This window comes from Antechinus flavipes, chromosome 1 (assembly GCF_016432865.1).
Source record: "Antechinus flavipes isolate AdamAnt ecotype Samford, QLD, Australia chromosome 1, AdamAnt_v2, whole genome shotgun sequence".
Classification (NCBI taxonomy): Eukaryota; Metazoa; Chordata; class Mammalia; order Dasyuromorphia; family Dasyuridae; genus Antechinus; species Antechinus flavipes.
The window spans coordinates 31823891-31851506 of record NC_067398.1 but is presented as its reverse complement, the minus strand read 5'-3'; the positions used below and the strand labels follow the sequence as shown (position 1 = coordinate 31851506).

General features: G+C 36.4%; 1 protein-coding gene across 4 annotated transcripts in view; it reads left to right on the top strand.

Moving 5' to 3' along the window:
• FOXP1 (forkhead box P1) overlaps window positions 1-27616 on the top strand; it is a 664237-nt gene that overhangs the window by 372216 nt on the left and 264405 nt on the right. For all 4 annotated transcript variants that reach the window (XM_051980779.1, XM_051980771.1, XM_051980761.1 and 1 more), the window contains exon 5: window positions 22663-22847. In XM_051980779.1, the coding sequence (XP_051836739.1) occupies window positions 22674-22847 (174 nt within the window). In that variant the 5' untranslated portion in view covers window positions 22663-22673. The remainder of the gene's footprint in view (window positions 1-22662; window positions 22848-27616) is intronic.

Here is a 27616-nt window from a genome sequence, read left to right as displayed (position 1 = left end):
TTTGGGGAGAAAATGTTTTCAGTTTGTGTGGACAAATCCTTTGCAGACCTGTTAATTCAGGTGGTGTGAGTAGCTACCGGTAGAAAGATATTGGTTTTGTTTTATGGGAACATAATTTGAGTTCTGAGTCTTAAAGCTACACAATAAAATTCAAAGTAAAATTGTTATTCCAGAAATTCCTAAAAGTAGAATATTAGCATGCTTGTTTCTTTGTGGTTGTAAAGGATTTTGTATGCATTAAGGAGCAATATGGGGGTATTGTGGTGGGTCATAACCCACCTGTGAGTCAAGGAGATGACTCATGGTGTGGGAACCACAGCATCTTTAGAATGGTATGACTCTTCTCATGTGGCCCATGAGACCCTGACACCATCAATACCACACAGACCAAACTGAGTCTCCTTCACACTCCCCACCCACAGAAAAATCTCCCTGCTTTCCACTCCCTTATCATCAAAGAGAACTGTCAGCTGCCTGTCCGATGTACTCCATGTTTCAACCCTCACAAACCAATGCTATTGTTTAAAAAAAAAAAAAAAAATTCCTCCTATACTTTGTAGTGACAATGTGTGCTTAGAATATTAAAATAATAATGATAACAATAAAACACAAAGAAGAGGCAGCAAGTGGATGGTGACATTACTATCCTGACTAAAGGATCCTCTAGGAGATGGGAGATGGACTTCTCTCCGATGCTGCCAGTGGAGTGGAATTGGTCTGACAATGGCAGGCAGAGGGCCTTATTATCACTGAAACAGGAAGATCAAGCTAGAAAGAACTATTCTTTTATTTAGTCCTTTCTTGCATTGTCTATCTCCAGCTGGAACTAGAGAACTCAGTCTTTGTCTTGGCAGCAAGAGGTAACTTTTAAAAACTCAGAGCTGCCCAGATGCCTTCCTGAAGGTGCTGCCTTTAGTTAGATACAATAAATTGGAAGATTAGGATCTATGTAATCGAAACCGACTTTTCTCCAGGGCATTCCAGCTGCCAAAATGGCCAGACCCTGGATTTCGCAAGTAAAGTAGTAGTTATGACTGAAGTCACAGCCTTCTATCCCATTCTTGTCCTTCCCTACTTTTGACTTTTTTGATTTTCATCTTGCAGATTTGGATATTTCATAAGAAGTTTCTGAAATCCTTTTTTTCAAATGTCTGAGATACTATCAAGATACTTGATTAGGAATTATAATTGGACTTTTTCTTTAAAGAGCTAAGAATGTCTAAAGAGAAATGCATTTCCTCATCTCAGTTTTGAGGAGGGGATTGTTCTTTCACTTGCTTTTCTGAAAATTGAAGATTCTTTTTTTTTTAAAGGAGTATGTGTATGTATGTGTATGTGTTTGTGCATGCTCATGCACACACACAAGTGCTCATAAATGTACTTGCACTGCTTTGTAGCTGAATCTATTTTAGCAAATTATTACAGAGTGATATGCCCAGAACTTGTCTCTGAAAAGATATAAAAAGACAGACAGATATAGGAACAAAGACAAAATAATATTTTTAGTAGGAAAACATCCAATAAAGTACCAGAGATGTTTTAATGTACAGTTAGTTACGAGAGCTGTATTCAGCGTGTACAAAACTGGAGTGGTGGTTTCCTGTAGAGTTTTATAGTGAACAAATCCATAGCATATTACCAAGCTATGATTAATCTCTACAGTTTTTTTATTAATATTTCTGAACATCCACATCTCTTAGAGCTTAATAATAAAATACTTTTTTCATCTGCTTCTTAAGAGTAGTTTAGTTAGAATGTTCTTGTTATCCTCAGTGATATGATAGACAAAAGCTTAAATTCTCTTATCAGCTTTTGTTTCTTTTTCAAATGTTCATTTAATTCAGATACACTGAACTGAGTATTTTATGAAGCAAGATTTGGGAAGTCTGGTTCTCAGTGTGGATGAAATCATGCCCATTTTGAAGTGGATACATACAGACAAAATGAACTTATCCATGGAATATTAATATGCTTGGAAGAATATGGGGCTGAGGACCCTTTTCTTGTTTCTCCTTAACAAATTTTTGTATTCCAAGTTAAAATTATAAAATTTACTCTACTTCATTATTTTGTGTTGCCTGCATAGATATAACCTTTGTAAATATCATACAATTTTGAAATGAAGTTCAATTTATGAGAGGGCAAAGGTGTCTTCAAAACTCTGTATTGCAATGAATAGAGTTCTGGGAGAGAATGGGGTCAGAAAGGCTTCTCTTCCTGAGTTCAAATCTGGTATCAGATACTTATTGACTGTGTGACCCTTATCTAGTCACTTAACTGTTTGCTTGCCTCATTTGTTGAGCTGTAAAGGAAATGGCAAACCGCCCCAGCATCTTTGCTGAGAAAAGTCCAAATGGGACCACAAAGAGTCAAATATAACCGAAAAGTGACAAAACAATAGCAACAGCAGCAAAAGGTTTCTTAGTTGTTAGCTTTGGATATTTTGTCCAATTAACTGGGTCACCTTCAAAGGCAGTGAGGACTAATTGGATAGAGCACTAGATGTACTTGAACTCAGAAAGACCTAGATTCAAATCACGCCTGAGACAATTAGCACAAGCTTGGCATGGAACCTCTCTGTGCCTCAGTTTCTTCCTTTGGAAGTTGGACTGGATTTCTTCCAAGATTTTTTCCAGCTCTAAATGTTTGATTATATGTTTACCACCTAGGAGGTTCTTAATTCCTCAGGCTGTATGTACGTGATGCACATAGTTCTATGTACTTATTTTCTGATAAGCAGGAAAATCTGTTGGAGACTCTTGGGAGATGTATGTGGGGAGTAGTGGGATTGACTGGATGATTTGGGAAAAATTGAAACTTTAGCAGTACTTTTGCATTCCCAAAAGGCAATAGCAGTGTTATTTGAGATGCTTCAGTCTTCAATGAAGTAGAATGGAAATTGCAGAATTAAATTCTTGAGCATTTAAAGTAATCTAGTTCTTTTATAATTTTAAACCAAGTTAAGAAACATGGCAAGAACATGACTTGCTCCCAAAGTAAAAAAAAAAAAAAATAATAACTGGATAGAGGGATGGTTGATATCCCTTTTGCAGTATATGAATATTTCTCCAGAACACTGAGTAATCCAGGGACAAAATGACAAACTTCCATTTCTAGCTTTAGGCAAGCTGTGACGTCTCTCTTTCTTACTTCAAATCACCATTACCATTTGAAAACCCCAATCCTCTTGCCCGCTATATTAGGATGAAGACAACCAATGTCTGTGTTTAATAGATTCCTCAGGCAGATTCATTCATCAGTCCATCAAATATTACAACCATGAAGTCTTTTTAAAGAGAACCATGTCTCTTGCTCCAATATTTGCTCTTAGACCAAGGCAGTACTTGCCCATTTAAAGAGGGAGGGAGATATGGAGGAAAACGGAGAGAGAAAAAAATATGTATATATGTATATGTGTATACACACACACACACACACACACAAACACATATAAATAGAGAGCAAGAACAAGAAGAAGGAAAAACAAGAAGAACAAGAAGAAAAAGGAGGAGGAGGAAGAGAAGGAGGAAGGGGAGAAGAAAAAGAAGAAAGAAAAAGAAAGAAAACCATTCAGACAACAGACTTCAATGGAAATAGGCAAGATTTTTCTCTTATAAACACATATAAGAAATTATCACCTCAGAAACAAATCACAAACTTCTGCAAACATGAGAGCAATCAGCAACAGACTTGTAATTCTTGATCAGTCAACACACACACACACACACACACACATACACACACACACAAGATTATTCCAAACTGTCTACCTTGAACATAATTTTAATATCTATTATTACTAAAACTTGGATATGAGTTCTGTCTTGGACATATTTTTGACCTTGGGCAAGACATTTAGTGTGCCAGTGCTTTAATAATGCTTGAAGGCCATAAACTATTAGGAAGATGGCAGCCTGCATTGATAGAGGACTTTCTTCATCTAAGCAGTTTCCTCTGTAGTTATATCACATTTTCAGTACCTAGCCATATTAGTTAATTTTTGAAAATTTCATAAATCACATTGACTATAGTTTTACATGTGCTAACTCTTTAAATTGCATATATCTTTGAAACTTATAGAGATTCTTTCTTTTAGGCCTTTTCTGTACCATATAGACAGAACAGATGAATAAGTAAACAAAAGTCCTGATCAGTGGACACTATCTTTATATGTCTCATGCATCACAGGGCACAAGCATGCTGGTTCCTCATTTGCTCCAGTCAAAGGAATCATGATTTCTGCATATCTATTTGGATGACATTTTAAACATTCTGAAATTATTATTTGTTGTAGTTACTACTAACCCCAAACTTGTAATAGTCCCTCTAATGGCAGCATGGTGAAGACTTCTTCTAAAAGAGCAGACTTCTCTTCCCAATTCCAAGATTTAGATCTCATCCACGACAGGTTACTTTGAACAACTTCTTAAGCTGAATAGCTAGTTTTTGAGGTCTCTTCTAACTCTTGGACTAACATCTTCTGTCCTATTTAACTGGTTGAATTGTCTTAGGAAAGGAAAGTGACTGATAGATGTTGTCAATGGATTTACTAATGTTGACATCAATAATGGAAGATCTGTGTAATATTGGATTATGTTGAGTTGAAGGATGGGAAATAATGGTGAATTGCAAGTCTAAGGTAAGGGAATGGAGTCTGCTTATACCAGGGGTGGGGAACCTTTTTTTTCTGCCATGAGTCATTTGGATATTTGTAACATCATTCACAGGCCATACAGAATTATCAACTTATACAATTCAAACAGAGGGAGATTCTTTTAGCTAACTTTCAGCTCATCATCACATGCAGTTGATAATGCAAATGATTTCTCAGGCCTTATTTGGTCAACAGGCTATATGTTCCCCACTCCTAGCTTTATACCCTTGTCACGTAAACTATCCAACAACAATGGGAAAGGTGGAAAGAAAAAATTGAAACAATAATCTTTTAGAAGATCCACCATCTAACTTCTTCCTTTTTAGACTCTATTTAATCTTCCAGTGGCCTTGCCCATCCTTATTTCTTTCCTTTTGGTCCCAGGAAAAGATCTGCTTCTCCTTTCCAAAACTTATCTTCCTTCCTGCATGCCTGATGCCATCATTTCATAGAAAAGAGAAGACGCATTGATTATTCATTAGACATATTCTTATTTGATGCTCTCCACAACCCTGTGAGCTAAGCCTTGCTATTATCCTCATTTTACATTTGATAAAATTGAGACAGAGATTAAGTAACTAACCTAAAGTCATAAAGCTAGTAAATCTTTGGAGCTTAATAGTCTCCCCATGTAAATTAACTATTTACTCTTTCATTAGCAAATCTGTCCCTTTCTCTAATCTTCAATTAGAAAATCACAAATTCATTCTTGAGTCTACTCCAAATTTAGGTTATACAAACCTCAATTGGGCCCTCACTGCTGCTGGGTAATCCCAGTCCAGGTCATTCCCCTCTAAATGGAGGTTTCCTACAAAGTTCTGTCTTCTTTTCTTCCTCTATATTACTTTACTTAGTGATCTCATCAGCTCCCAAGAATTTAATTACTGTTTTTACATAGATGATTCTTAAATTCTCCCCTAACCTCTCTGCTCACTCCCAGATTTGCATCTTTTTCTGCCTTTCAGAAACCTCAGAGTACATGTTAGGTAGACATTTTTAACTCAATGTGTCCAAATCTAAACCAGTTCTCTTTCCCCCTCTTTTTTCACCCCCATTGCCAACTTCCCTATTGCTTATAAGGGCAATATGATCCGATAGTTCCCCAAACTTTATCATCCTTGACTCATTATCTCACAGCACCACCTTCCTCCCTCAATTCAATTTGTTGCCAAGACCTTCCAATTCAACATTTGAAATATATCTTTTCCTTTCCTAATATTGCCATCACCCTGTTGCAGGCCCTCATCATCTCATGCTTGAACTATTGCAATAATTTGCTGGAAGGTCTGCTTACCTTTAGTTTCCCCACTCTAATATACTGTATTCTGTTGCCGATGTGAATTTCCTAAAAGCAAGTTCAGCCGTGTCACCCTTCCCCTCTCCTAATAAACTTTGGCTCTTGATCATCTCCAGGATCAAATACAAAAATCTTTTTTTTTTTTGACTTTTAAAGCCCTAAACTTCAATCTTTCCAGTGAATTTATACTTTACTCTGCACCAGTATTCTTTGATCCAGGGACACTGGCCTCCTGGCTGTTTCACAAACAAGACCCTCCATTTCTCAGCTCTGAGAATTTCCTTTGTCTTCCATGCTTAGACTCCTCATTTCCACTTGCTGACTTCTTTGCTTCTTGTAAGTCTTACTTAAAAATCCCATCTTTTTTAGGAAGTGTTTCCCAATCTTTCTTAATTCTAGTACTTTCTCTCTTTTAATTATTCCTCTTTAACCTTTATCCTTTTGTATATATCTGTTTGCTGTTGTTTTCACCATTAGATTGTGATCTCCTTGAAGTCAGAGACTACCTTTGCCTCTTTTTGTATCCCTAGTGCTTAGCACAATGCCTGGAACATAGTAAGTGTTTAATAAATGTTGATGTTATTTTCCTACTTTGGCTTATACTTTTCTTCATATCCTCTGCTACCCCTATCCTGTGTTCATTCTTTTTGTCAGTTGGATTTCTTCCTTCAGATGACATTATAGATGCTGTCTCTACCATAAGTCTTTCTAAGGTGTTATAAATCTCAACCATTTTCCAACACAATCTCTATCTAGCTTATCCAGTTGTTCAAAGAACTTTGTTCTTTGAATTTATTCTCTCTCTTTCTCTCTCTCTCTCTCTCTCTCTCTCTCTCTCTCTCTCTCTCTCTCTCTCTGTATGTATGTATATGTATGTATATACAAGCTTGGGAAATGTCTGGCCTGTGGGCCATAAAGGACCCTCGAAATCATTTGGTCTGGCCCTGCCAAGACAACAGGTGATAATGAGCTGAAAACTAAATACAATAATATCCGATTGGTTCAGTTTTTAAACCAATACTTTTTATGGCCTATTAATGATGTTATAAATATCCAAATGGCTCTTGACAGAAAAAAAAAAAAGTTCACCTCTGATTAGATTGTAAGCTCCGGGAAAAATAGAAATATGTGTAATATCTATTTTTGTAATTCTGATGCTTAGCATAAAGCATTGTAGGTGCTTAATAAATACTTGGTGAATTTAATCAATTTAAATATTGAGAAACACTAATAAACTAGTTTAACACACACACACACACACACACACACACACACACACACACACAATAACCATCCATTCATTGTGATGGAGCAGATAATAGTGTCACTAGATAGACCTGATTTGGTGGTTGTTCAATTCCATCTGCCCTATTTAACTTCTCTTCAATCCATTTTCCCCATTGTAAAACCATATACTAATTAAAAGAGACTTTTTATATTCCTGATTAGCCTCTTATGTTTATAAAGTAAGAAAGAAGTGGCTAATCCTGCCTGCAATTAATAACATGTGCATCCAGGACTTTTACAACAAATCTCATATAAAAAGAAAAAGAACAATTACTAAGTAGAAATTCAATCTTGTCTAGAAAAGGGAAGCATAGGAAATTCAAAGTCTTGTTACAGTTAATCTTATATCTCCAAATTGATGAACATTGGTTTTATTATTCTTATGGTCAGTAACTATTGACACTCTTCTACCTTTGTGTGAAAACAGATTAGATGAAATAAGGTTAGAGAGTTATTCCATCCTGGTTGCAAATGGATAGTCAACTGGCTATTGGTTTAAAGCATTAGGGATTTTATCATCTTAATGAGAAGATAGCATGGTGTACACTAAATGGCACTGGATTTGGAGTCAGGCAACCAGTGTTGGAGTCCCAGTTCCAACACATTAAAGATCTGTATATCATCAAGTGACTTGACTGCTCTGAACTCTCATCTGTAAAATTAAAATAATCATACTTTTGTTGCCTAACTCTGCAGGTTGTTGTTGAGAAAAGTGACCTATAAACCATAAAGCCCAATGCAAATATAAGTTATGATGGAGATGATACAATTGCAAAGTGACATTGGTTAGTTGGGGTAATGTCTATTACTGGAAAAAAACCCCACATTTTTAAAAAATGTTCACCATTTAACATACTCTAACCATATTATTTTTTTATTTTATTTTTATTATTATTTTATAATATGACTGTGTTTGGTAGTGTCATATATCTATTTATTTTATATTTATATTTATATAACAGCAGAAGGCTTTAATTTTTATTTTATATAGGGGAAGAACTTTTCCCACTGTAATCCCCTGCCATAAAGTAGTCGTCAACACAGTAAAACATTCGCAAAGTGTGGTTTAATGAGATGAGGATTTATCAGTCAAGGGTGTCATTATATTAGTAGAAATCACACTAGACGTAAATTGGCAGATACCTGTAGTTCATGCCAAAGTCACTCTTATTGAAGATGCTGCTTTGGTTCCATTTACTGAGGAGACAAGACACAGGAATTATAGATGATGAATAAGGAATATACCACTGATTGAATTTTCTTAAAACACCCCATGTGTTTTCACATCTTTTCTATCTGTTCACATTAGGTTTTCTCCCTTTCATTTTTTAAAACATTGTTTAGGAACATTATTGTGGTCTTAATCTATGTAAACCATATGCTTTTGGGTTCTACATTTCCCCAAAGGCAAAGATGAAAGTATATAGATGTCAAAACAACAAATACAAAAGAAAGTTTACATCGAGCTTTTCTTTATAAAAGATTTTTATTCAAGTTTTGTTCTATATTAGCATCATGGTCAGTGTTCCCATAAAAATACCATGCTATACAAAATGATACAATCTGTGAAGCATTTCCCATTATGTAGACACCGTGTCTTTAAATTATAGCAATTTCTTAAGATTTTAAAGCAAAATGAGCTCTTAGAAGTGTGATTAATAGCAGGGAATGAGGCTAACACTGGGTCATCAGTGGCACTCCATTACAAAAAAGGTTGGACTAATAAAAGCATCCATCTATTTGACCAATAAAGCATTTGAATGATATGCTTATAGTTTTTATCATGTAGTACTTACTTTGTACTGAATAAACTCTGATTTTACGTGCCGGAAAAGGCAGACTGGTTTAGATGGCTGATGCCTGAATACATTCAATAAGAAGCCAGGCATTAGGAAGCTAATATTTTGGCTGTGGGTTCTAATTTGAGGGGAATTCTGTTTCAGCTAACAATGGGCAGGAATCTCAATGGCAGCAGGAATGTTCTCTGCTTGAGCTTTGGGGAAGGACAAATATAATATTGAAGGTCTCTATATCTGGCTATATCACGTGATTGAACTAAGGCCCAAATTTGACTGAAATTCAGGAGTTTAGTACTTGCATGCAAGATAGAGCAGCCAAATGGCACAGTGGATAAAGTGCTGGGGCTGAATTCAAATTTGACCTCAGACATTCACTATCTGTGTGACTCTAGACAAGTCAGTAACATTGCCTCAGCTCTTTATCTGTACAATGATCCGGAGAAGGAAATGGCAAACTATGCCAGTATCTTTGTTTGCCGAGAAAACCCCAAATAGGATCATGAAGAGTAAGACACAACTGGAATACTACTGAACAATAGCAAATGCACATATATGTTGACTCAGTCCCATGGCTGTATATCTAGTCAGCTCATGAATGTGTATTTCATTCTTAACAGAGTTACGTTAAAGTTCCTCATAATTACTGCAGAACACCTCCTATCCTGTGATCTATAATATTAAGATCATTACTTTCAGCTTCATAATTGAAAGAGTCAGAGCTGGAAGAGAAGAACCAGGAGAAAATAGACGATTGCTACCTTATTGTAGTTAAAAACCATACTGACAGCTGCCCAGATTCAGAGTAAGTGCAATGATGTGTTCTTGGAGAACACATGATGACATATGTTTCCCTCTTCTAAGTGGAGAGATTGGGGATCGATCATGTGTTAGTTATTTTTTAACCATTTTTTCTTTGTTTAAAGGGTGGGTAACACCTTTTGGGTGGAGAGGGTTGGCAATTATGAAATGCATCTGGAGCAAATAATAAGGCATCAATAAAACATTTTTTAGAAAAAATAAATATTTGTTGATAAAAATCTTAAGGCTTATTTCCACACAAGGGCTCTGTGAGGTGAGAAAGGCAAGTGTTATTTTCCCATCTTTTGAGATGAGGAAATCAAAGCTCATAGGAATAACTTATATACAATAATATAACAAATAGGCTTCAGTCAGGGTTCAAATTTTTGACTCTTTTCTCGAAACTCTGGTTGTCCAGTTTAAAATACAATATGATTTCTAATAATCTGTACTTAAAAAACAAATCTCTGTTCCTAGTTAACTCTTGAAAGTCTGAAGTTCTCAATACACACATTGTTTTTCAGAGGAAATGATAGCACTCTTTTGATTGGTACTTGACATTTAAGTAAAATTAATACACCAGTCAGGTGGTCTGATTTGACAAATACACTGGGGGAGGGGGAGAGGGAGAAGAGTTAGGAAGTCACAGAAATAATTCTGTTTTCTGAGCTGTAGAAAATAAATATTCTCCGTTGTTTCTGGCCCCCTTCTCTCTATTTCCTCTTCCCTTTCAAGACAAACACAAGGGAAAATGATAGAATGCCAGGATTTGGAGAACTTGGTGTAATATACTTTTCATTACCTGAGTTTCTCTTTAACTCCCAGAGTGACCTTGGAAAAGTCCCCTAACTTGTCATTTCCTCCCAATCATTTTAATCTCATACCTGCTGTAGTTAGTATGAATTCAGGAACTTTCAGTTTCCAAAACAATTGAGGAAAAGTATTTATGCTACTTGTCCCAGTAATATTCTCAGTTGCATTATCACCTACTCTTGAACAAGTTTGATGTTCTACTAAACATTGGTACAGAAAGATTATACAGGGGTTTTAGGAAGAAAGTTACTGAATGTCTCTCTGACTTGAATGTAAGATCTGAGAGCCTGTGAAATTTTCTCCATTCCTAATTAAGTCCCTAATATGGACTGGGAATTGCCTCAAAATATAATGTAAAATTTAGTGGCCAAGTTGATATGAGAAAGAGATACTTAGCAGTGTTGTGGTTTAAGAGAGAGACAAAAACAAAGACACACAGAGAGACAGAGGCAGACAGAGAGAGATAGAGAGACAGAGAGAATGAAAATGACAACATAGGAGTTAGTAAAGATGTGATTTGAGAACAAGGAAGGAAGGCAAGTAGGAAAGAAGGAAGGCAAAATTGGCAACTTGGAGTTTCTAGGAGAAGAATTAGGGATCTAAATCAGGAGAGAAAAAAAAAATATGTATAGTCCAGGTGGAGAAGATTATGAGGTACATTTAAGGGAGATAGAATTTGAGAGGAAAGAGCTACAAAAGAGAATTAGATAAATTTCTCATAAATATCTACCTCTTTCAAGACTGTTAAGATTCCATACCTCTTTGTATTTTTAATGTAAAGGTGAAAGTTGCTTTCTTTGTATATATCTTTATCTTTTATTTCTTTACTTCTCTTCTCCCAGCACTCCTCCCTATGTGATTTTGGTTGGGTGCTCAGCAGACAATATTTTGTTGTATTTTTGGACAGAACTGATATAGAATTTTAATGACAACTGATCAGAGAAACAACATTAGCAGATACATTATATAATTTATATAGTTCCAGTACATTTTGCTTATGGATGTTTAAGAATAGAGCAAGATTATTCACAGGATTCAAAATAAAGTATTGTTTTAATTTCATATTATCTGTACAGCAGCATCAAATGAATGTGTGGCTACCTCTAGCCTCTGACTCTCCCAAGTAAGCATGATAACTTAATAATGTATAGAAACATGTTAGCAGAGTTATGCTATATGCATATTGAAGATACCATTTCTTGATTCCTTTTATTGTTGGAAAAAGGTATTTCATTTTTCACTGTTAAATTTAAGAAGCCTTTTTTTTTTTTTTTTGGTTTGTTTTTATAGGGTAACAGACTGGTTCTGGCATTGTATATTGATAGATTACTTTTTCTGTGCAATGTATATCAAGAACCATACCACAAACTTGTCAGGGTGTAGGGTGTTTTGGTTTGGTTTGTTTTTTCTAGAGGGAACATTTGGAATGTTACAAATTTATTAATTTTCAGGCAATGTGGGCACAAGTATATCTTACAAGAGAAACTTGTCATGTAGAGAAAGAAGCAATAGAGTTTTTACTTCTTAATAAAAGACTAAAGATCAGAATCTATGTTGACCCAGACATTTCATTGATAAAAGAATTACCAAAGAAATGAGTGGTGTTCCTCAAACCCAGAGACAGTCCACTGTTCAGAATTGCTTCCAAATACAACTTTGAACTCTTTTAAGCTATGGAAATCCTGCCTTTTCATCAGCAGGCAGGGAATTCAAAGGGTCAAATATGATCCCTACATTCTTTCTGGTTGCTTTTTTCCTCTCTTATTTAGATCACAATCCCTTTTATTCTCAGTAGAGTGACCATTAAAGAGTTAACAGGATTTCACTTGATCTTCTGGCTTAGATGATGATGAGTAATGCTAAGTTGGTAACAGCAAATTGTTGTTTATAAGCAAACATGGCATTGTGTAAACAAGGAGAGCTGGGCCCCAACTGGTCTGATTTCATGGTGGTCAGCAGCTGATATATGTAACATACAACCTTTCTGCCTCTCTAAATGTCAGAAGAATGACTATTTGTTTGTCTTGACTTCTTCCCAGCTGTTTACTCTGTAATGCATTTGCCTCGACCTTGATTCGAAGAGTGGCCCCTTTCTCCTCCTCCCTGTGCTGTTTACGCTAGTCCTGCCCCCGGTGTCACCTATGAAATCTGTTGATTATTCCACCAGGTTAATGTTAAATTGCTCTTGCAAGATGCTGTGTTTGTTCATAAACACAAAAGCTGGGCCCCTTGTTTACTGTACCCATGGCAGCAATCAGTTATTAAACAAATAGTGCTTTGTTTGCAGGGTGTGTGAGCAGCAGTTTATCCTGCTAGGCCTGGAAAAAACTTAAATACGGGGATTCTGATAAAGGAGAAAAGGGGAACTTGTCCCTGGAATGTGGCTGAAGCAGCCTTAGGTTTGCTTTTCTTATCTTTAACTTGGATGAAGGGGCTCGAAAGATTAGAAGTTGTTTGGTTTTTCCAAGAGATTTCCTTAGTGTAATGATGATAGCTAGCCAGTTGTTTGCTTTTTTCAGGAGGGGAGAGCACTCTCCTACAAAGAACACTAACAGGGTCCTCCAGTGAGCGTCAGATGGCTGGAAAAGCTGGTTAGTCCAAATGAGGTCTCGCAGGCCGGAGACAGCAGGCTGGTGCCGAGAGCCAGGTAGTCACCCCCTTAAAGGACGGCCTTCCAGTCACGGCCATCGAGTCACAGCCAGTGACGTGTTCTCGGCCGGGGTTTTAAATGTTTAAACCAGATACTGAGCTATATGCCCTCTCCCAAAGTTGATGCCAACTTTTGTTTTGATATTCTCTGAGGAAGTCTTCGGGGATTTAAGGGAGAAGCATTTAACTGGAATGAAAATCTCTATAATCAATACTGCAAAATATTTGAGATCTGGATTGTTGGGATTTAATTTTTTCAGTTCTGATTTTTAACTGCTTGTGCTTTAATTTTTTTTTTTAAATGCTGGTAATTAAAATCCAAGCACTGGTTACATCTCTTGAATATGTTTGTGACTCCCTGCTCCTTGGACACGGAAAACCTAATTAGAAGAGGCTTCAGCAATAGTTTGTCCTTTGGGGTTGTTTTGCAAACAACTAAGAAAAATTAGCTCAGGCCATCTTTGTTTTTTCAGGCCTTGTATTTGTTGTTGTTTCTGAATCTGCCTGTGTTTCAATACCAGCCAGGACCTGTTAGCATTTGCTGTAAATTGCAAGGACACTCTCTGAAGAAGGGGAAAAAAAAATTGAGACCTGCAGAACAATGACCTTGGGAGACAAACTTTAACTCTCTTATATTAAATGGGGCCTGTTATTTCATCTCTTGAAAATGACTCAGATATACACATATATATGTATATGAGTTTTTGAAGGATAAAATTAAATAATTGTCCTTTTCACTGCCGAGAAATGCAAGCAACAAAATTCTGATGGATTGTATTCACTAACTTGCTATAGTGATACAATTCGTTCTGGCCACTAGAGCGGTTATGGGGCTTGAGGTGAAACAGAAACTACTTGAAGTGTGTAACCCAACAAGCCAGTCATTAATTGACTAGTCTAGCTCTTATGAATCAAATCTTTTCTGCATGAAACCATATAAAAATGTTAAAATTAGAAAGGATATGGAACTGGCCTCTGGTCTTTAGAGAGCCTGGGTATTTATTTTGAAGTTCTTAAGACTTCATTAGTTATAGAAGTGAAAAAATCTATTGTGTTTGTTGAAAACAATTTTTAATTAAGGCTCAGTGAATAATACCTGGCCTTCTCATGCTTGGGCTTTCAGAAGCCTTTCTCCTGACAAGGCAAACAAGAGGCCTAAGTATTAAGGAAACACTTTGTGTTTTTCTTATATTCGGTATTTAATGTGTTATTATTGCTTTGGCTGAGCTAATACACAAGAGATCTAGCCTTCTTAATCCTTTATGTTTGTCTTTGCTGGAGTAGTGGGCCTTTCGGTCTTTCTCAGTCTGTGTCCAGTTGTTGTGGACAGTTACCACAGCTGTGGATACTTATCGCAAGGTTGTTTGGAGAAGTAAAGAAGATTGGAAATAATGGAAGTGATGGATGAAAATGAGAAAAAAAGTTACACATCTCCAAGTCTGTGCGATAAGGAGGGAATGTGCCATTTGTACATGATGGTATTCTTTAAGTGAGGGAACACAGTACCCAAGAAACGTGGAGTAAAGAGGTCCTGTCAGAGAGAAAATAATATGACTTTCAATTGACATCTGTTTTATATTGAAATTGTAACCATTCTTGCCTTTGTTCCTTGGAAAAGCAAGTTATCATATCTTCAGAGTAAGCAATATTCTGATTCAAAAGTGAGGAACAATGGAAATCCATCAACATTATCCTTACTTGATATTAAAGTACTGACAAATTAAATATTTTTGCTCTTCCCATACAGTTTGAATTGATTATAAATATTTATAGATATATATACCCAATATGTGTGTTTCTGTGTATAATATTTGTGTGTATGTATATGTAAGAATATACATATTCTCTGTAATGTGGAAATACACACACATATAATGCTATTAATTTTTCTTTGGTTAATTGTCTCTTCACTTAAAATGATTTTGGTTGCTAAATTTTTATACTGATACAACTATTCCCTAAATGTTTTAAGAACTTAGATCCCAAATTGGCTGTTTAAAAATCTTCAATGAAAATAAGTGACTGTTTTTCAAAAAAAAATAGTAATGAATGAATTGTTGATCAATAGGTAAATGGACCTTACAATGCTTTGCTGAAGGATTGGATTTGCATTTGGCCTTTTTTCATTCCTTCAGTCCACACAGATTATTAAGTGCTGCCACATTGCTTAAGGAATGGGATCTAGGCTTCTCAAAAGGAAGTGAAAGGGGTAGGGAGTAGACCTGTGAGAACAAGAGACCCATGTTCGCTTAGATGCCTTTCTTCTTTCCTCTTGAATCACATGCAAGAATGGTAATAATAATGATAATAATTATGCACTTGTGCCTGTGATAGCTGAGGGTTATATTCCCTTCTTTGCTATTTGATTTCTCTACTTGCCAACAAATAAATAAATAAATAAAAGCAAGAAGAAAGAAAGAAAGAAAAAAAGTCCAATAATAAAACATTTGGTATCAAATCCAGGGTCCTGTGAGGCATGCCCAGTTTGCCCTTGCTCCTCCATCATTGGGCAAGCCCGGCTTTCTTTTCATCCAGAGGGTGAGCAGAGGTGACTAGCCCCCTTGTGGAACAGATGCCAGTGCCATTCTGTGGATCAGTTAGCAAGGATGCTCTCAGAGCAGTGTGATTTGTTTCTCCTCCTCTGGGAGCACCAGCACATCACCTCTAAGATGTGCTCAACCTCTGTTGACCCAAAGCTTGGGATGAGTCCAGTTTTGCCCCTTGATCTCCCAGATGGCGATAGGAGCGGCTTCCTTTGTGTCACTGGGCCAGCAGGAGAATGAGGCTCTTGACAATTTCATTCCTCCTGGACTTTTATTCCTAAGTGTTAAATGAAATTTCAGATTTTAGATACGTCTAGACATACACAGTGCACGATAAAGTTGATAATACATTAATCATTTCTAACAACAGGTAATATGCATAATTTATGGTGTTACAGTGCTATCTTTTTGATATTTATGATGGATAATGCTCAGTTTTTGCCCTCATATTACTGCTTTAAATTATACCACAAGAAAATTAATGAGAAAGTAGATTTATGGGTTTCATTTGTTTGTCAATTCGGAAATTAATTGGGTGTTAATTTTAGCCGTCCCTCATCAGACCAGGTCTTTAGTATGTGTGCATTACTTTGCATTCATTGAAGCCTACCTCCCATTTACTGTGGGTCACTAGCTTTGCATACATTAAAATAGCCCTCAGGCTCATTCTCTTGATTACTTTTTGAACTGCCATGCATTAGAAAATTTACGCCTTTCTGTTATAATTATGAAAATTCAGTATAGGAAGATGGTGCTTGCATAACAGTGAGTACACAATCTTCTGTCTTAGATTATGTGCCTGAATTTTGTTTTTACCTGGGTGCTATCCGTTGATGCTGGAGGGTGGGGAAGGGAGCAATATGAAGACCCCCCTCCCCCCAAAAAAATCCCAGTGGCTCATTTAAAATTCAGGAGATTATCTCTTTGATGAAGAAATATTAAGAGTGTTTCACTCCATCCCCAACCATCTTGTCATTATTTGTACTTTTCCTCCTCCTCCACTCACTAGATAGCTGTCATGAAACTATCACCCTTGGACAATGACTCAGCATTGATAGCTGAGACCAAGGACCTCAAGTCAGTTTTTTTACACTTGCTTCCTTCACCCTCAAATATAATTTTTAATCTTTTCAACACAATCCTTTGTCTCTTCAATTCCAAATTGCCTTGCTTTTTATGAATGACTAAATCTCAGAAACCTTGGGCCTTCAATTTGAAAAAGTTTAGGTATTTAACATCAGCCCATGGATCTTATGTAATGTCTCTTCTGCTGGAAAATGAGGATGGAAATCTTCTGAGGCCTCCATTTGACATTCCAGCTATTTTAAAAATCCATTCATCTGGAATAACTGGAAAAATAACCATCTTTAGTTTTGACGGTACTCAATCTCCAAGGTATGCGCCAGGGCAGAGATGAACCCAATGATCTAGGAGGCCCCTGGCTTTGACTGTGCTTGGGAACGAGTGTGGCTGCTCAGCCTTCCTGCCTGCTTCTGCTTCTTTGTCTGGGGAGGGAGGGGGTGTTTTCACCTAAACTTTTTCACATAAAAATGAAGCAGCTAGCACATTATGAAGAAGCTTAGGTATGAATAGTATCACTTGACCCTTTAATTTTCCTTCTTTACTTACCAATCAGATGAGGTGGTTGTATTTTTTTCCTTGTGAAACAGAGACATTTTAAATTATTTTTGTAAAAAAATTAAGAGCGGAGCTTATTGTTCATAAAGATTTTAGCCCCAAAGGCACATCGGGAACAACTGAAAAAAAGAAAACCCTCATGACCCTCTCTGTGGTTGGTCAACTTACTTTAAAATGATGGACATAACTTCTAAAATAATAAAAATCATGAGATATTTCCACCTTCTAGGATTTGTAGGGAGCTTTTGTGATCTTTTACAACTGCCCCAAATCCTCTATTATTCATCCATGAAGATGGGATATGATGAGACTGAAATTATTGGGTTTTAGGAGTAGAGAATAATAGGGGATAATCATTTAATCTTTTTTGTTTCCTGAAAGTGATTTTGCTATTAACTTTTCTACTTTTCTCCCCACAGAAGTAGAAACATATTTTACAAATCTATGTTTAGTTTAATTTACACATCCTTTCATGACTAGGCCAAGTTCTTTACGGGCATTTATTCTACTTCATATAAATAATTGATCAGCCAAGTTAATTTACTTCTGCCTGACTTGGTCAACCTTAATTAACTGCCCTGGAATAAAGACTGAACTTTTTGTTAGCTTAAAATCTTTCACAAGCATGATAACAAGGTCTTTATTTCTCTTAAGTTTTCTGCACCAGCACTGTAACCAAGGAAATAATAATAATAAATTCATTGGCATAGAAATTATGAATTTTCCAGAGCACAATTATATTAACAGCAACAATAAATAAGCTTCCTGGACCTAGTTCTCATCCTTCTCTGCATGTCCCTCCAGCACATACATAGATCAATCTTTTGAAGTCACTGTCTCTGTAGGGTTGCTGGGGGAAAATGAGCACTGAGCTATTAGCTTTTCAAAAGCTTTATTGGCAAAATTTGGCACTATCCTTTGGAAAAAATGTGTTTATTAATCTATTTAGTTGATTTAGATATGTGTGGGGGATGTTAACCTACCAGTGCACCTTGTCATTAGACTTTAAAATGCAAAAGAAATGCTAGAAATCCTTCAGATTATCTCTAATTTATCTTGTATGTATTTTACTTATATAAAATTGTTTGTGTAATGTTTCCTCCATTAGATTATAACCTCCCTGAAAGCAGGGACTGCCTTTCTTTGTATCCTCAGTAGTAGGTATTTAATAAATCTCTCTCTCCCTCCCTTCCTTCATGTTTTCTTCCCTCCCTTCTTTTCTTTATTCTTTCTTTCCTCTCTGCCTGTTTCCTTTCATTCTTTCCTTCCTTTCTTCTCTTCTTTCCCTTCTTCCTTCTTTATTTGTTGAAATAATTAATTTGTGCTCTGCTTTTCTACCCGTTGTGTATATATATGTAGATGTGAATTTCTATTCTTTATTGAAATTAGTAGCATTACCAATCATGATATTGTTTTAAATTGTCTAAACTATTGATAGCATTGTTTATACTTGCATGCCCTTCTGAAAGCTCTATGTCCCTGATTGGTATAGTAGATCATAGAACATTTTCATCCTTCATTCAGCTTTTAGCATTTGAGTAATTAAGAATATATTCAGACCAAAATACTCCTTTATGTAATTCAGATCCTAAAGCCTCTTCTTTCACAAAGCAGAAATCCAATAAATAAACCATATGATGGGGAACTGGTACTATTGGATTTGGCAAAATCTTTGGGAACTTCATAGAGAAAAGTCTTCATTGCTCTTCCCCATTCCAGCCACCTTTGCCATGTCAAAAAAAAAAAAAAAAGAAAAAAAGAAAGAAAGAAAGAAAAAAGGAAATAATTTTTTTAAGACCATGCATTTAAAGAGTTTAATTTGAATGGCAGTAACTTTGCTGGCTTTATTGCACTACTATCAAAATTAGTGGCAGAAATAAGAACTTAACAGATATGTTCCAATTAGAGGTCTAGGTACAGAGCTGATGTCTGAGTTTTCAACAACTAACCCAAAGAAGTCTATGGACCAACACATAGACTTAAAAAAAAAAAAAAAAGAGTATTTTTTCCTTCCCTTCCTCTTCCCTTTCCCTTTCCTCTAACAATTCATTTTCCTCTTGTCTTTCCTCTTCCCCTTCCTCACCTCTCTTCCTTCCTTCCCTTCCTCCCTTCTTCCCTCCCTCTCTTTGTGTCTCTGTTTCTGTGGCTTTGTTTCTCTCTCTTTCTCTCTCCCTGTTTCTCTCTATCTGGTTGTCTGTCTGTATCTCTGTGTCTCTGTTTCTTACTCTGTGTCTCTATAACCCTTCCTCCCTTTCTCCTCCTTCTCCTCCCCCCCCCAAATTAGTTATAGTTTGAACACTATCAAGAGCCAAATTAGTTTTCTTAATTCCTACTGCAACACAAGTGTTTTCTACTCTAAATGAACTATGGACATTATTTTCTTTTCCTGTTAATAGATTTAAGAAAGAAAGGGGCCATAACTTTAGGAATAAAATGCAAGTTTCCCAAGATGGTTTTGCTCTTTCTCCCCTTGCTATAAAGATTTGAAATCATTGAGATTATTGTAAAGTCTGTGGTTGCCTGATTCCTATATCTTAGTTTAAAGGCCTAAGTAGTTTTTGAATAGATGCTTTCAAGACAGTAAAAGAGCACAAATTTTACAAAATACTTAAAGCCAGATTGAGACTATAATGTATCAGCTGTTTTTCTTGAGGTTTTTTTTTTTTACCTGTTAAAAGAAAATACCCTTCTAAATCCACTTCAAATCTTTTTTTTTTTCAAATTTGACTGATTTTATATGGTACTTTTGTTTTGTTAGGCAGGCAAGTTGGACATTAGTGTTGTAACTAATTGGAGAAGTATGAGTTCTCCCATCCTTTGGGTTCCTATTTTGATTCTTTTAGAAGTTTACCATGAAGAGAATTAAAGTCGTTTCTAAAAATTAGAAAAAATCTTAATGGAAAAATGATCCTGAACATTTTTCTGTTTTCTGATGATAGAATCACAGAATGATGAGCTGCTAAGAGATCTTAGACTTTGTCTAATGAAAGCATCTCATCTTACAGTGGATGAATCTGTGTCACTGTGTCTTCCAAGGCTGCAGTAGTTTATCAGTGAGAGAACTGAAATTCTAAGCTTCTGACTTCATATTAGAAAAGCTTTTCCATGACACCATAGAGACTCTACAAATGCCAGTAGTACCTAGGGTATAGAAATGCCATAGTGAATAAAATGATTTACTTGGTCCTAGAGAGATGTGAATTTGTAACTTGCCAAATACACTTAACTTGCTCTGTGGTCCTGGGTAAGTCACTTAACTGCTTCATATTATTAGAAATATATATATTATACATTTACACATTCATATATATATTAACAATGTATATCATATAATATCTAGATAGATGTTAGCATTCATAGTTGTTATATGGAATTATATATGTATTCTATTATAGGCAAGCCTCTCATCTGTGGTGTGGGATCATTTTTAACACTGTTACTTTTATACTTGTTTGTCTGATTCAGTAATTATTTACTGTTATTTTTACTGTCCACATTACTTAGGAATATATTTTCTAGGAGTCAATTAACTCTAAATGTGACCCCTAGCATTTTAGGTGGTTTGCATTTCTGTGGAACTGTAGCTTTAAGACCAAGAAAGGAACAACTTTCTATTTTGTGAAATAATTAATCACCCTGCCCTGAGCTTTTAACAGCCAAGATAACCTCCAGGGGTGTGCAGTCTGTGAACAAGGAAGAGTGAAGGTGCTCTGAGAATCTGGTCTGTGGCCTCTGACATTACAAAGGTTCCAAATTCGGCTCAGAAAGATTTCCTGGAGAATTAGTTTTATTTCATTTTCCTTAGTACTTTTCTGTCAGAAGATGTTAATGTTTCATTGAATCCATCCAGGATGCTTTTTTTTTTTTTTTGGTCTTTCATACAATTATAGATCCAAAGCTGGAAGGGACCTTCATGGCCATCTGATCCAACCCTGTCATCTTAGAAATGAGGATCCTGGGCCCAAAGGTCTTAAGTTCTTTTGAAATTCCCACTTAGCAGGTCGTGAAGAACTAGAGGCAGGTTTTTCACCAAGATCCTTGTATTACAAACTGGCCTTTTTCCATTCTGTCTTCTCCTGCTTTCCTTTCTTTTGATGACATGCAATCTTAAGAGTTTCTTCGAAATAGACATTAGAAAGTTCAGGTGTTGGAGTCCAATGCTTGATTTAGGTTATGTGAGAGATGCTCACCAAAACAGCAGAAATCAAAATTGGGATTCATTTAGCTTTTAATGAGGCAGTATGGGTGAAGGAAGGAGTGGATAAGAGTGCTGGACCTGAGCTCAAATGCAGATTCAGATACTTCCTTAGCTGTATTTTCCTAGGGAAGTCACTGAACACTATTTTCTTATCTGGAAAATGGAGTGAATAATAGCACCTACTTCTCAGGATGGTTGTTAAGATAAAAAGAGATATTTACAAAGTGCTTTGCTAACTTTGAATTGCAACATAAATGTTAGCCATTGTTATCATCATTATTCAGAATGGAAGCCTCTGAGAGTCTTTTGTTGAAAACAGCAGAGGGTCCAGTTAAGAAGACTCTCTAAGGGTTATCAGAGAGTAGGAGTATCTCGAACACTGTTCTACCATGATGTTAGAAGGGGATGGCAGCTTTGTCTGGAAGGATGGCTAAGTGCTCCTATTGGTGAAAGCTTGGAGCTTAGAAATATCAGGCCTCCTGTTAGGGGCTTTTCAGTGGAAGCTACCTCAGGGTGCTTCTTAGCAATGAAAGTTATCTGTTCTTGGAATCTCACTGCAGAATATTACTTAAATAGTGAATGTTTTGGCTTTAGCCTCTATCTCCCGTACATATTAATTTTTTATGTTGTACCTAATATGTTATATAGAGTGACTCATAGGTTTTCAAGTAAAACATCCCGATGTAATTAGGGAGATTTAATTATGAATTCTGTGTTCTTATGAAAATATTATTTTTCCTCTCTAAGGGAAAAAAGATGTTGATCCAGTGATGGTATATTTAGAACAGTCTTTCTAAAATTATAGCTGTACCAACAGATACATAAACATAAACTAGTAGCCCAAACCATTAATGAAAGATAAATTGTATGAAGGAAAATGACAAATGTTTATGGTTTAGGGGCAGCATTGAAAACAGAGCATGTCTCCTTAGACACAGCAACTGTTTTAACAGCTGCATTTTTTCCCCTCCCAATTCTTATTTCAGGTTTTTGAGTCATGATGCAAGAATCTGGGCCTGAGACAAAAAGCAACGGTTCAGCCATTCCGAATGGAGCAGGCAGCGGCAACCACTTACTGGAGTGCGGCAGCCTACGCGAAGGGAGAGCCAACGGCGAGACACCGTCGGGGGAGATTGGCGCGGCGGATTTAGCACATATCCAGCAGCAGCAGGTACCGTGAGAGATATTACCGCTCTGGCCACTGAAGGGGAGGCCAAACAAACCACTCTTTAACCCTTGGAAGACTTGGATTTTTAGAGCTTTTACGTAATGAATGCTTTTTAAGGGAATATATGTGCGTCTGTAGGTTTGTGCTCACACACACATGTGTGCGTCTGTGTATGTGCGTGTGCATAGAGATTTCTAACTTTATTTCTTTAACTTTATATACTCCAAGTCAAAGTAGATAATACTGGTACATGTAGTTACCATGGGCCTGGCATAAGGAAGGAGAAATTGTAAAGAAGAAAAATGAAATAGCAACAAGAGAGACACAGGGAGGCAGAGACAGGTAGAGACAGAGAGACAGAACTAGGCAGAGATTGGCAGAAGATGACAGTTGCCCCAGAAACCACTAGTGGCACTGTTCCCTTGGGATGCCTTCCACAGATACAAATGTTCATGAGTATGGATACATATCCATGTACCTTGGAACCACCCATAACTGTCTGTCCATGGATGATGAAATTTAGTTTCTATTTCCAAATACTAACTGTCATGGACTGCCCTGGAAGGCATATGTAGGTAAGGATTACAGAACTTTTAACTGTGTGTGTGTATGTGTGTGTGTGTACACTTAGATCAGGACAAACAGCAAAAAGAAATCGCCAGACTGTAAAACTCACTATGGCCATTGGTGACGTGCCCTGCCAAAGATAACCAAATCTTATTTCTCAAACAAATTGGCTTTGCTTAAAAACACATCATTTCCTCCCCCCGCCTTGCTACCACTTATGAGATAAGTAATTATTAGATACCTTAAGTGTAGAGAACACTCTTCCCTTCAGTTAGTGCACCATTTGGACAAATGAAAGATTGTCTTGGGAGCCTTACTGAAAGTTTCCACAGGATTTTCAGTAGAGAAAGACAGTTTTTGTCTGAATGGATTCTTGATTGTCCAAATCATTGCATCTTGAAGGGACTGGTAAATATTCTCCCTTTGTCCTCTATGAGGTATACAGTTTTGAATGGGTACTTTAAAATATGTTAATCATTACCTTCTCAAAAGACGTTTTCAACAAATTAAAGAGTCATTGATTTTTTTAGTTCAACATAGATTGTTGGAATCATCTGTTGACTGGGAATAAAAAGGATGGAGTATGTGTATATGTATGTATATATGAGAGAGAGAAAAAGAGAGAAGAGAGAGAGAGAGAGAGAGAGAGACAGAGACAGAGACACAGAGATAGAGACAGAGAGACAGACACTCAGACAGAGATAGCAACAAAGAGATAATCACTGGCATGTAAATATCCAGGGCTTCTGATTAGTACTATTGACTTCCCTATTACCAGCATAAAAATATACCTCTGTGACTTGTGACATATCCTGCCTGTAAGATCTATGGTACACATTTAGTCATAATCTTATACCCAAGTTCTAACTCCTGAGATTTGTTAGCCAAACACAACAATCCACAGCAGACATGAGTCTTTGTATTTGTGCCAGGAATTTCACATGCTTCATGTGTACCTTGCACAATTGGGAATGAGTAGTTGGTCCTCTGTGGTGCCATTCTTCATGGCATTACCAGGCAGAGGCCAGCTTGAAGCATTTTTCCAAAGTGTCAATTGGAATCAACCTGTTGGCTCTTTTGTCATCAATCACTAAGAGCTTGTTGAAGAGTACATAATTGAATAAGTGAAAAAAAAATGTAACTTCTGAGTTTTCTTTTTGGTAAGTAAACATCACTAAAAATCTTAAAAGATGGATATAAATATTACTAAGGAAAAACTTTGGGGATAAAGAGGAGAGAAGATAAGTCTTTTCCTCCACATATTTTCTTTTAGAAAGACCATTTCCTGTTAGAAGAATCAGGAAAAAAATCAGTAGATATTGATGGCTAGCTATATGTCTTAATTGCTACCTTTTAGGTAGAGCTATATTTAAAGCTGGTCATTGACATATCTGTTCTAAACATGTATATGTGGGTATACACACAAACCATTATATGTACATTAGCATATATGTGTGTATATAGATTGTGTGTATGTATATGTGTGTGTATATACACACACACATTTCCATTAGAATAGCTTTTCTGACAGTCGACTCAATATGTTTTTGGAAGAAAGGTGACCTTCCAGTCATTGTGCATATTGTTATTTATGAAGTCCAATATAGTACCATGCACTTTTCAGACTTCACTGACGCATTTTAAATAAGACATAAGCATCTGCTTAAGTTATACCTAAGTGTGCAATGAAACTTTTAGTTGGTGTGGATAAGAAATACCTTTAGTCTAAAACCAGAAACTCAATGATTAAAAAGGCATAAGGGACTCAGTTTATCAGAGTTTCGTGAAGCTAAAAAACTGCTACAATTAAACAGCTCCAAGAAATGTATGATACCAAGTGCGATAGACTTGGGTTGTTTCAATCATTTTCGTCCTACAGGTTTTTACTTGAAGTGAGAATACCATCAGTGAGAAAATCACAGCCATGCTGAATTCATTACTGCGGTAGTCACACAAAACCACGGATAAAATTTCAATAACTGCAGGCCACAGTTGAGTAAACAGTTGCACTGAAACTTAATTCCTGTTGACTTTTCCCTCATTCTTCGCCAGGGGCACATTCTGATTCGTAGTGCAAAGACAACAGGGGTTACAGCTTTGATTAATGTAGGACACTGGAAGAGAATTAGAACAGGAAAATATGTTGGAAGTGCATTCAACACAAAGGTTTGGCTTAAAAGGACGTGATAGCAAAATGAGTTAATTATGCTTTGTGTTGATGAGAAGGTTATGGAATTTTCCAGTTCCACTTTGCTCATAATTGATGATACATGGAGAAAATTTAGCCAATACACAGTATTTGTCAAGGTAAAAATGTTAGACCTTCCACGTTTGTTCTTTATTATCCAGGGTAATTATATATTGTGGCAAATGTCTTTTCAGAGAAGAGAATGTAGACAAGGACCAGCTTTGGAGAATGTCCATGTGTTTTATTGACTAGAAGATACCGCTGAAACTCAACAGTCATTACTTTTATTCCTTTCATCCAAAGGAAGGCGCCATTCCACAGGAGTAGACAAATTTACACACAATACTCCAAGGCTCCTACTTATTCTCAGCTTCACCCACACCTGAATGAATTATCTTTAACATGCTTTCAACCCATGCTTATATGTAATATAAACCTATTACTAAAAGTAGATGGGTTTTTAAACATAATTTTATAAAGTTAAAGAACTAAACCTTTTTTCCCCTTTAGTCATGTCTTTTTAGTTGTAATAATTGATTTCTAGTTCCCAGAAGTCCTCATCTTAGTCCTAGAATTTTGTTCTAGATGTCATAACAAAAGTCTACTTTCTTCCTGCTAGAGTACTTGCCCATAGACAGATCTTAAGAGACAAATGCTGTTATTTAGTTTCACCATTATTTATTTGTTATTAATGTATATTGAAAAAAAAAACTTTAAAATAGTCCACTAATTTGTGTGGATCAGGAGCTTTTAAGAGTCTGGAATTTTAGAAAGCAGAATTTTGTTTCCATACAGCTTCAGATGGGAGCGTTTACAGATAAGCATATTACATAGAGCATAATGTTTAGAAGTTTCTCTGTATACAGCATATGCTGTCAGGTCAATTAACAGAATGCATACTAGAGAATGTTTATTCAATAAAAAATGAATAGCTGCTAAATAAAACAGCTATTTCCTAACATCACTATATTTGAAGTTGGGGGTCCTTCCTCCACCTGGCGCTTACTTTGCCTCTAAATCATCCCAGTGAAGAGTATTCCTTCCGTTGTTCCTAGGGGCACCTGCAATTTGCAGAACTTTTGTCCAAAGTTTGTGTTAAAAGGTCAGCTGTGCATTTTCATTTATTTTGTCAGTTTGTACAAAAGGGTATTGACTTCAAAGCCCTTTTTGATATTTGACTAAATGGAGCAGTTTTTTATGTTAATTGTTCAAGGTGTCTAACTTTCAATCAGTATGTGGTAAAAGCTGGTCTAGGTAAAGAACTCTCTTTAAAGGGATTGCATTCCATAGATCCAGGATGATGGAAGCCACACAGGTTTGCTTATTTTCAATGGAGCAAATCATAAAAGCATATAGAGTGAATAAAGCTGGAAGTATCAATGAATATTTGAAGGTTTTTTGAAAAGGGAATAGTTACCCCAAAAGGTGAAGAAACTCAAAAACTTTGGGTCCTTATCTCGAGAAATTTAATGACATGCTAGAAAGGAAATAGTCAGGAAAGAGAAACAATCAGCATTAAAGGACCCTAAGAATATTCATCCATTGATATACTCAAAGTTTCCAAAAAACACTGGGCATGACTAGTGTCTCAGCAGTGTCTAATGTTTTCAAAATTTGTTTGGGACACATGCCCTTCCTGATTCAATTGAAAAGGAAAAGGCTTTTTCATTATAAAACATTTATTTCCGGAGTTGAGATGTGCATGGTAGGTGTGGGTAGACTATAGCACATTATCAAGAAGTATTGCATGAAATAAGTGGCACAGCAGATATCATCAGACAGAAATATAATCAGGGAAAAAGTACCCTCATGTACTGAGGGTAAGAGATGGACAGCTTAGAGGCTCAACTGGTGTCCAGGTGGTGTGATATAGGATCTTGCAGAAGGTCCTCAAGGAGCCTCACAGGAAGAGGAGTCAAGGACAGGGACAACCCACGTAGACAAATTCACATACCTATCAAAGTGATGAAATGTAATTAAACATTTGAAAAATGGAAATTATTTCAACTCAACTCAC